The sequence below is a fragment of the Plasmodium chabaudi genome, assembly GCF_900002335.3.
Source record: "Plasmodium chabaudi chabaudi strain AS genome assembly, chromosome: 8".
NCBI classification, from domain to species: Eukaryota; Apicomplexa; class Aconoidasida; order Haemosporida; family Plasmodiidae; genus Plasmodium; species Plasmodium chabaudi.
The window spans coordinates 992,666-1,004,149 of record NC_030108.2 but is presented as its reverse complement, the minus strand read 5'-3'; the positions used below and the strand labels follow the sequence as shown (position 1 = coordinate 1,004,149).

Genomic DNA, 11,484 nt, shown 5'->3' with positions numbered 1-11,484 from the left:
AATTTTTATATTGCTCATCAACTTATGTAATATTTATATATATCCTCATTATTGTTATGCTCATTCGTATTGTTGTTAAAAATTAATACATCATCATTTTTATTTGAAGGAAAAGAATAATCGAAATTTATGTCTTTTACAAATTGTGTTTCACAATTTTCTGAATTATTTTTATAATTTCGATTTTTATGATTATCTTTTACATTACTAGTATTATTATCAACATGGTTATTATTATAAAAATCGTATTTTTTATTTTTTTCATTTTTATTATTACTTAACAATTTATTATCTTTATCTTCATTATAAATAGATTTATCTAAATAGTTTTCATTAACATTGTAACTGAAATCTTTTTCAGTTAAATAATGATTACTCAAATTGTTATTTGCAAACTTATGAAAATCATATTCATCTTTATATTTATTTGAATCATTTATATTTTTATTTAAACTTTGTTCGTAACATGTTTTGTTTTTTTCGCCATGCTCGGCATTATCATTATATTCCCTGTTTGATATGTCTTGAGTTTCATTTAAATAATAACTACCAGCATTTGCATTTTTATCAGTTTTTTTATTTTTGCTAGTTCGAAAGGAATATATAGAGGATGAGTCATAACATGAATTAAGTGCATCAGGGCTTTCTCTTTTGCTACTTTTTTTAGGTTTTTTTTCGGAAATATTTTCATATTTTTTTTCATTTAAATTGTATACACTTGATATATATTCAAAACTATTATTTATATTATCAATATTGTTCATATTTTTTTTAATTAAATTATCGTTAAAATCATTTTTTTCTTCTTCATTATTGCCATCTTGTTTTATATCAAAATATTCACTATCAATTTCATATATGCTTTTTTTTTGAGACTTTTTTTTTCTATCATTTTCATTTATTTTTATATTTTTATATGAATATTCATCATCTCCTTCATTATCTTTTCTCTTTCTATTTTGTGGTAGACATGTTTTATCTCGATCCCCATTATATGCACTTTCACCGATATATATAACATCCCCGTTATTTTTTCTTTCGCCACCTTTAATAGTCACTTTTTTTTTAATATTATTTTGTCTTGGTGTTGAAGACAGGGGAGTATTATCATCTGTTATGTAAAACAAGTCACCATCGTTAGCATTTTTCGAACCATTTTTCGAACCATTTTTCGAACCGTTTTTTGTGCCGTCTTGCGCGGTCATATCTTCATCGGAGCTGGTAAAAAGATTGTTGTGCTCACCATTTCCGTCTCTATATTCTCTCCAGCTATTACTAAAGTTGTTCGTGCCATTTGTATTATATCTTCTGCTTCGAGTATTATATTGTCGTACTGTTGTATTATTATTAAATAGATTAAAATTTTCATTTGAATTGTTGTAATTATAATCCATATAATATGAGTGTGCATCATTTCCATCTAAAAGACATTCTACATAAAAATCGTCAGGAGATCGAACATCATTTTCTTTATTTTTTTCATCACTATTGGATTTATTTATATTATTTACTACGTGATCAGATGGTGGGTTTACCGAACTTTCACCCGGCCCATTCAACGCCTCATCTAATTTCAGGGCATACAAATAGTCCGCGTCAACTAAAAAGGTAAGAAAAAGTGAAATTGTAAATGTGTAAAAATATGTGAAAAGAAAATATCACATTATCATTGTTATCGTCATTTTCAACGTACTTTGATCGAGCTGGTTGTCTGGATTTGAAGGACCATCGTTTTGGTGGTCCTGCTTTGTCTCATCCAACTTTGCAGAGTCTGTAAGTTCGTCAACCTGTTTGGATTCTTCAATTGTTTGATCATCTTTAGTTTCGATGTCCTTTAAATTTTCTTGATTGCTTTGCTCTTTTCTTAATCTTTCTTCATAAGCTTTTCGATGTTTATTTATATAAAAGTCTAAGTTTAAACCACTCATGTTTTATAATAATATGAATTTTAATTTGCTACAAATATGTATGTTTATCCTATCATGCCACCATATGCAAGGTTATACACATGTATATATGCTGGTATATATTTTAAATACACAACATAAATTTGAAAGTTGATGTAGCAAATTTCGGATATATTATACAAACGGACTAATAAAAATAATCAAATTAAAAAATTCAGTTAAAATATTTATGAATATTTAAAATAAATCATAATACTTATATGTATATATCAATTTGATATTAAAGCATACAAACAATGGTGATAATATTTTGTAAAAATTTTAATTTTTAAAAATTTCTGATGCTATAATAAGATGACACACAAAAAAAATGAAATTATGTTAGCCCCTTTATCACTATCTATATATATAGCATTCTACAATGTAGTTTTAAAAGTGGTTTAATTCTTATGGGAAGAGTATATAAATATATGTACAGTTGTAAATATAGGGAATAAATAGGATGCTTAGATAGCATTTCTTTTAGAGCAATCATCAGGTTGTTCAATTATAAGAGGGAAAGAAATCTTTAGAAGCTTAAAGAAAAAAAAAAACAATGACCTGCTGCTATTATTATGTGTACTTAGAATGGTACGGAAAGGAAGCAGGTACAAAAAAAAATGAAAATAAGTACAGAAAAAATATATAAAAAATAAAGAAAAGAAATGGAAAATATGCTCATTACTAGTACTTATATTTATTTAATCATTTTAACATCATATATTTTTGCCATGCATAAATTTTATCAAATAAATATTATTTTGTACTCATTGGAAAAAAAGAAAAATATGTATAGCATAGCAAATAACTATATATTATTATCAGGTATATATATATGCATGTATATTTATTCATAATTTTTTTTTTATTACATATTTTTATCCCCCAAGTGTATAATAGTTATAAATAATTTTCAAATACTTGTACATAAAAATTAAATCAAACAAATCGAACAATGAAAAATTAAATAAAATGATAAAAATAAATAATAAATAGCCATTGCCATTGTCATCAAAAATAGCATATGCATTTCAGTAAAAAAAATAGGGAGCGGAAGAAGCCAATATAATATTTGTTTCAAAAAATTGAAAAAAAAAAAAAAAAAAAAAACATATAAAAAATCTGAAGAACAAAAACGGATAAACACATAAAAATTTTTACCAATCTTTTATTTTCCATGTAATCATAGAATTATATTATCAAAAAATAGGATTAAAAAAATTATATAATTTTATATTTGATCATAAATAATTTTACTTTAAATATAACACAAGTTATAAACAATTTAAGAACAGTTAAGAAATAAAAGAAAAACATACACACAACCATTCTCAATACTATAACATATAATATGGATGTGTAAATTTACCATATCCAGTATTCATTTTTTATGTATAAAAATTAAGGACTCATAAGGTTTACACACACATATATATATAATATATCAGTTCGCACAATAGTAATAAAAAAAAAGAAATCACCTTCCATGCTATACATATGGTGTTAATTACTCGAAATAAATGCTTGTATAAAATTTTAAATACCTTTCTTATATCGAAATATCATGAATAAATATGATGTAACGAAAAGTATATTAACCCATATATTGTACGTATAAATATGTTACTGCCTTCTTTTGTGCTCGACATATTGCCATAGTTCCCATTATATCCTTATAAACAAATATGGATGTAGGATGCTTATCCTTGTTAATTTAAAAAAGGTATTGAAGATATTTCTTAGTTAAATATATCTCAAAACTTATGCCACGCATTTTATCATTTCTTAAATAAAACTATTTGTAAAACGAAAGGGGGAAATATATGAACAGGTCATAATAAACTGACGCATTTCATACAGCCATATATTCATCCCTCAAAAAAAAAAAAAAAAAAATACAATGCTGCATATTCGCTATATCTTGAAATTGAGATAAATAAAAGGAAATATAAATAATCATTATATTTATCATTTTAATATAAATGCATTATTTCTTTTGTAAAAAATATATCTCTCAAATTATATCCTTTTTAAATGAAAAAAAAATATTTAAATTGTTTAAAATACGCTTTTGTGAAAGATAGGAGAAATTATGTTGGGGTTGGGAATAAGCATAACTTAATTTTAAATGAAAAACATTATATGACACACCGTCGTTTTAGTAATGAGATAGGAGGAACAGATGAACATTTTATTCATAATTTTGATTTTATGGAATATTTTTTATCAAATTATGAAGATCAATCAAGCCCAATATCCAAAAACAAACATACATATAATGAAAATATCAAGGATAATGGTAAATTTATAACTATCGTTTTAAATAATGTTTTGTGTAAAAATTCCTCTAAAATTATTAACAAGTCAGATATATTAATATGTGCTGATGGAGGTGCCAACAGATTATATAATTTACACAAAGATATAGACAGAATTGAAAAAACAAATAATATATATAGCAATCAAAATGAAAAAGAAGACAAATTATCCAATTTGTTTAATAAGACAATTAAAAGAGATCAAGAATTGGAAAATGAAATATCTCAAGTAGGGACAAAAAATAATTTTAAATATTGCCATAAAATAATACCAGACTTAATTTGTGGTGATTTTGATAGTATAAACATAAATGCTTATAATTTTTATAAAAATAATAATGTTTTATTTGAAAAATGTACTGATCAAAATAATACCGATTTGGATAAATGTATTGATAAAATAAAAAATCATGTTAAACGGAATGATAAAATATTTATATTAGGGGCTACAGGAAATCGATTTGATCAAACATGTGCTAATATTTCGACTTTATATAAAAAGCCATTAACAAATAATATATATTTAATAGGTGAAAATAATTTTTTATTTTTATTAAATGAAGGTAAACATATAATAAATATAAATCCAAATGTTTTTGAAAAAACATGTGCATTATTACCTATTGGAAACAAATGTAAAATTAAAACAGAAGGATTAAAATATAACTTGAATTATGAATATTTAAGTTTTGATAAATTAATTAGCTCATCAAATGAAATAACACAAAATTGTATAAAAATTTCCACAGACTATCCTGTCCTATACAATTGTTATTTAAAGGACTTATGATAGGTTATATTTTGTGTGCAATTTGAAAATACAATTCATTTCTCGCACTTTCCCCTTATGCTATTAGTTCAGTACATGGAAAATTTAAACGTTATGTGCTATTCCCAATAAGCTTATTTAAAAAAAGCATCAATAATAATCAAAAGTTTTAATATGATAAATAGGAAATACATATTTTTAAGGATATTATTAATAGTTGGTGTGCAAAGCTAATGTTAAAATAGCTAGTTGACATTAAAAATAACTAGCTAACATTAAAAGAACTAGCCAAATTAATAAAAAAAAATAATAAATAAAATAAAAATATGAATGCTAAACAAATTATAGAACAAATATGGAAAATTAATTAATTAGTGAATAAGACATTGTGAGGGAATACTTTGAGGATTCCAGCCAATGTTAATTCATATTATTGAACATTTAAAAAGGAATTTAATTTTTTCATTTTAAACATAAAATGAATGATAGTTTGCTAGTTGGTAGCTAGCTATTAAAAATTTTTTTTTAATTATTCATAAGGTACATAATTTTTCATTGGTGTATAGGCAAACAATTTTGGATATAAGTTTGTCTTACACAAATGGAACATCAGTATATACTTCATTTTTGTTTTTGTTTTTATTTTTCGCTTTTTTATTCTCAAATGTTTGCTCAAAATTTGTATCATCATCATATACTAAACTACTAGATTTTTTTATTGTATTAATTTTGTTAAAATTATTATGAACATTCTCCGTTTGTGTATATATTTCTTTTGTTTGATTATTTTCAAAATATTGAGGTGTGTTAATAAAAATATCAATGGTGAATGGATATATATTAACTTCTTTTTTATGAACTATATCTAATGATAACAAAGCATTTGAAACTTCAATATGAAAAGTTGAACTATCTGGAACAAACACTTTTTCTTTTGAATTATCTTTTTTACTTTTACAAATAAAATATAATTTATCTATAGTATCTTTTGAAAAATATTTTTTTGGAATAATATCAGTTTCAATTGTGTGTAATAATATACTATGTCTTCTAATAAGTAATGATAATAATTTTGGTGATTGTGTTTTTTTAAAAGCATTATAAATTAGATCTATATATATAGGGATAAAATAAAATATATTTTCAATACATAAAAAACTTGAAATAGCAATTGGCATCCATAATATTCCTCTTATATCAATACCTTCAGTTTGTATACTTTCTTTCAAATGAATAAATAATTTATCAAGTTCGTTAAAATAATCTAGTTTTCCTGCTGCAATTAATGCATAAGCACATAAATATTTATTTAAAATATAATTTTTTCTCTTTTTTGGTGCACTATTATCAAATTGAGACGTTTGACAAGATAGAGTCGAGACCGATTCATTCTCAGTCATAAATTTCAATGGCTTATCCATACTATATTGTTTTTCTCGGTCATCCAAATAATTGTTAATTTGTTTGTAAGACTCTTTAATTAGATCTTCATCTCGTATCCTTACTTTAGAAAGGGCATGCAAAATTTTAATTATATCAAAAGTTGAAAATTTATTAAAATTGGATTTTATATAATCACAAATTGTTTCATAAAAACTTACGTCTTCTAATGCAGCATCGGCGTATGTATTTACAATTACAACAATCTCGTTAGGGGTATATAAATTAATATTATTTTGTACATATTTAGCTAGCATAAACATGCAGAACTCATCAATATATTTACATGTCCCAATAGTGAATATAAAATTAGTTATCATATAATGAGGGATTAATTCTAAATTTTCACATATTAAATCTGAATGACTATATAATAAATTATTATCTATATGGTTATATACATATTTTGTAATATATAATAAAAGTAGTTTATTTATTATTTCATTTTTTATTTTTGACAAATTTTTTTTTATATATATATAATGTTCTTTATTTAAAGCAGGATAGTTGTTATCAGTTCCTTCGTCTGATAAATTAATTTCAGTAAATCCAACATTGGTATTTTCACTTATATCATCAGTTGGATCCGTATTATTTGCAAAACTTTTTTCATCTTCATCAACACTTAATATAGGTGGTTCACTAGTTTCGCCTTCAGTTTTGTTACTTATTTTATTTATTAGATTCATATAATTTGATAAAACATTAATAACATTTGTGTATGCCTCCCCATTCTTTACTTCATTTATACACATCAATAAAATGTAATCATATAAATAATAAAAGGATATTTTATTAGCTTTTGAAAAAATATACTTATTATATATATTATTAAATATATCGACAAATATCTTTTTATTTATGTATTCTTTATTTTTGTATGTCACATTTATTCCACTGTTATTATTTTTTATAATATTTTCTTTATTATTTGAAAGAGATATATTATTATGATGCAATATAGACAACAAAATTAAAACGTTTTTTATGTCGTGTGGGGTTAGTAAATTATAATCAACCTTTTTAATGATATCTATAAATTCATTTTTGTTTTTTTTATTTATATAATAAGAAAATATATTACAATCTAAGAGATAAATATTTTTATCAGTATGGGTATCAACAGCTTGTTCTTCACATTTTTTTAAGTCTTGATATACTATTGGGAATAACATATGATATTTCATATATCGTTTGTTTATACTTTTTTCCTTATAATTCCATATATCAATTTTTTTTAATTTATAAATAAATTTATATAAATTGCTTGAAAAAAAGTAATTTGAATTCAAGTTGTTTTTTTCATCTATTTTCATCATATGCTCTTCTTTATATTTATTTGCCTTTTCAATGTTGTGTATATAATAAGGTTGTGTTTCATTATATCGAGAAAAGCCATTATTATTTCCACTGTTTAAATAATTTTTCTTTGAATTAATAAATTGTATTAATGTTATAGAGTTTGCTACATATTTCAAAATGTCTGTACATTCCTTTACTTCATTTTCATCACACCTATTTTTAAATGAACTATTTATTAAAAGAATATAATCATTATATATATCGCTTAACCTTTTTTTATTGTAAAATAAATAAAACTTTTTAAAATCGTCTTTGTTTTTAATACTCTTTATGTCTATATGACTAACATCATTTGGTTGCACATCAATGTAACTCTTCTCTTTTGCTGTTGAATATTTTTTTATATTTTTCAAACATATTCGTAATGCATAATTGGTCTTACCTTTTTTTAGACACTGATTTCTTATCATCATTGCCTTTTATCACGATATAAAGAATTAACATAGGATTAAAATGAAACAAAAAAAAAATAATTATACGAGCCAAATAAGTTTTATATAAATAAAAAATTACATAAACTTTACAATACAAGGGAAATTTATTAAAGATATATTTACAAATTTATGAAAATAAAATAAAAAATTATTAAAAAATGTAAATTAATGTGTATATATATATATTGCCGTCATTTTCCTTATCCCTTTATAGAATGACAAACACATAATAATGCATTTTTCTCATGTATATGTTTTAACTTTGTTTTATACAAAAAAAATCAATATTAAAAAATATATAATTATTACTACCCTTTTTAATAGCCAACATTATTTTATTTTTCATTGTAAATAGGTTAAAATTTTATAAAAATATTTATGCCGTTTTTTTATGATATGTACTGATGTTCTATCTTTTGTATTCACAGTTAGTATTACTGTGTTTTGGCATATTCTATTTATATATTTTATTATATTTATTTTGTTAAATATTTACTTAAATGCATATATAGAATAACATGATACAAAAAATGGAAAATGAAAAGGAGAGTCAAAATTCAGCCCTAAATTCAAAGCGAAACGAGGCGCCAACTATACATAAATTAAGTATGTAATGTATAAAATATATGGGCACTATTTTTCGCTTTTTTTTTTTTTTTTTTTTTTTTATGACTAAATAGCTATTTGGTCATATTTTTTTTATTTACCAATTTTACAAATTATTTTATTTTTTTAAGATTATGAATTTATGGATCTTTAAGAGAGCATAATTATTGTATGGAGTAATAGGAGTAATTATTTATAATGAGAAAAAAAATGGAAAATTCTGTATCCATACATATATATATAGCTAAACGAAGAAATATACAAATTTGGACTTCACTTTTAAAGTTGCATAATATTTATTCCCTTTCCAATATTATATGATATTGACAAACATTTTACAAATAATATACTGTTAATTTGTGAATAAAATTGGTATATATAATATGTTCTTAGGCATATGCTCTATGACAATATTTGGTCACTAAGCCATTATATGTGTAGCAAGCCAAATAATGTAATTACTATTAATTTTTTTTTACCTGACATGTTCATAATATATAGATATAAGGGTTAGGGAAGTAGTACATAACAGTTTTGAGATAATTGGGTATGAAAATGGAGAAAACAAAATGTAGTATAAAAATAAGAAAAAACGAAAAAAATAAAGAAAATAAAAAAACACCAAAAGTAAATATATTTGATGAAATTTGTAAAAGTGATGAAAATGAAGAAGAGGAAGAAGAAGATGATGATGGACACAAAAAAAAAATTCAAAAGGTGGAAAAAATAACAAGCATGAAAGATGGAAATATATTCATTGAACAAACAGAAATAGATATTAAAAATATGAATGATAGAGAAAAAGCAAATTTTAATTTTATAAATAATTTAAAAAAAAAGTTAGATCGTGTAAATAATAAAAATAATATTACATATTTAAATTATTTTCCAAATGGTAATAATCAAAATGATAATCTAAAATTATTAAACATAGAAAATTCAGATGGATATGACTCAAATGAAAATCTGTCTGATGTTGAAATGAAGGATATAAATAATTTTATAATTAAAAAAGATGAAATACAAAATAGTGATCATTATAACAATGTGTCAAAAGATGAAGAAGAAACAAATAAGAATGATACCGTTTCAAATGGTGAAAAAATCAATAGTTTTAATAATATGGACGATACAGAAATAAACCAATCAGATGATATAAGCAATTTTAAAGTATCTGAAAATAGTTTAGCTTTTAAAAGAAAACAAATATTAGATAGGTTTAATAAAAAAGATAAAGAATATAATCTTAAAAATGAATTAAATTTTTATCAAGATTTTAAAGAGCATAATATTAAAATAGAAAATTATGGATTAAAGATTTTGAAAAAAATGGGATATAATGAGGATATATATAATCAATATATTAATACCTATTATAATACAAATGATGAAAAAAATATTTCAGATAAGAATAATACAAATGCAAACTATTATGACAAAATTTACGAATACTTTTCATCTAGACAGTTTCGATTTACTGGTGTTGGGGCCGAAGATGAGATGAAGGAAAACATGGAAAAAATCAAACACAGTGACAAAAATGAAAAAGATGAAAACTCAAATGATAGTCAACATAGCACTGATGAAAAGGACCAACATAGTGAACGAGAAAGAGATGCTAAGGAAAAAAAAAAAAAAAAACATGATAAGTTTTATAATTCTTCTAGCCAATTTGAGAATAAGAGTAGAGACAAACACGGTTTGAATAACGAAGAAAAAGAAGACGACAATTGTAACAACTTTTTTGAAGGGCTTTTAGTAAAAATTAATTTGAAAGAACATGAATTTTATAAAAGAAAAGGAATAATCATATATAAAAAAAAAAAAAAAAAAAAAAAATACTACTATGGCTTATTAATATTTAAAACATATAAGCATATTAGTGCATATAAAAAATATATTATGGGAAAGATCGACGAATTTTTAGAACAAACAGAAAAACAAAATGAAAAAAATTACGAAGAAAATGATCACGAACAAACAGAATATACTAAAAATTATTGGCGCCCTATTATTAAAAAATTAAATGCTTATACCGAATCAAATAACAAAAAAGTAGAATTTGATTTTACTGAAGTTAAATCATATTATTTAGAAACAGTAATTAATGATGAATGCTTAAAATGTAAAGTTGTAAATAAAAATATTTATCACCCATCAAAAAATGAAACCCTATATAAAGAAACTGCGGAAATAAAAAAAATGAAAGAAGATCGTGCATATATACAGGTTCATAAAAAATACGACTTAAAAGTTTCCCTTGATGATATTTGTCAATACATTGGACATGTATAAACTAAATTTACTATTTATGTGCTTGGTTTTATCGCCACACATTTTTTTACACATATCATGTTCTATTGTTTATATTTCCTATACTATTTTTTTTTTTTTTTTTGAAAATTAAACACCTACATATGTAGGTACATATTTTATATTGTTACCAGGCTGCGAATTTGATTTTTATCGTATGCCATTATTATTACATTTTTAGTAGGTAACATTTTATGTATTTTTTTTATAATAAAAAACATAGTAATAATAAAATTTGAAATTTTTAAATTCATGTAATAATTTGTATACTACAAAAAGACAATGAATTTTGTGAA

The 11,484-nt window shown here is 22.9% G+C and overlaps 4 protein-coding genes across 4 annotated transcripts; 2 read left to right on the top strand and 2 right to left on the bottom strand.

Moving 5' to 3' along the window:
• Positions 1-17: 17 nt before the first annotated feature.
• On the bottom strand, positions 18-1,928 carry PCHAS_0825600 (conserved Plasmodium protein, unknown function; the record flags this gene model as incomplete). Its single annotated transcript, XM_737000.2, has 2 exons — positions 18-1,600; positions 1,694-1,928. The coding sequence occupies 2 exons, from the start codon at positions 1,926-1,928 to the stop codon at positions 18-20; spliced, it is 1,818 nt and encodes a 605-aa protein (XP_742093.2).
• Positions 1,929-3,980: 2,052 nt separating this feature from the next.
• Positions 3,981-5,054, top strand: PCHAS_0825500 (thiamine pyrophosphokinase, putative; the record flags this gene model as incomplete). The annotated part of the gene is made up of 1 exon (XM_727860.2): positions 3,981-5,054. The coding sequence occupies one exon, from the start codon at positions 3,981-3,983 to the stop codon at positions 5,052-5,054; it is 1,074 nt and encodes a 357-aa protein (XP_732953.2).
• Positions 5,055-5,626: 572 nt separating this feature from the next.
• Positions 5,627-8,248, bottom strand: PCHAS_0825400 (heptatricopeptide repeat-containing protein, putative; the record flags this gene model as incomplete). The annotated part of the gene is made up of 1 exon (XM_736778.2): positions 5,627-8,248. One exon carries the CDS (start codon positions 8,246-8,248, stop codon positions 5,627-5,629), a length of 2,622 nt encoding a protein of 873 aa, XP_741871.2.
• A 1,176-nt stretch (positions 8,249-9,424) lies between these two features.
• Positions 9,425-11,170, top strand: PCHAS_0825300 (conserved Plasmodium protein, unknown function; the record flags this gene model as incomplete). Its single annotated transcript, XM_736265.2, has 1 exon — positions 9,425-11,170. One exon carries the CDS (start codon positions 9,425-9,427, stop codon positions 11,168-11,170), a length of 1,746 nt encoding a protein of 581 aa, XP_741358.2.
• Positions 11,171-11,484: the final 314 nt, after the last annotated feature.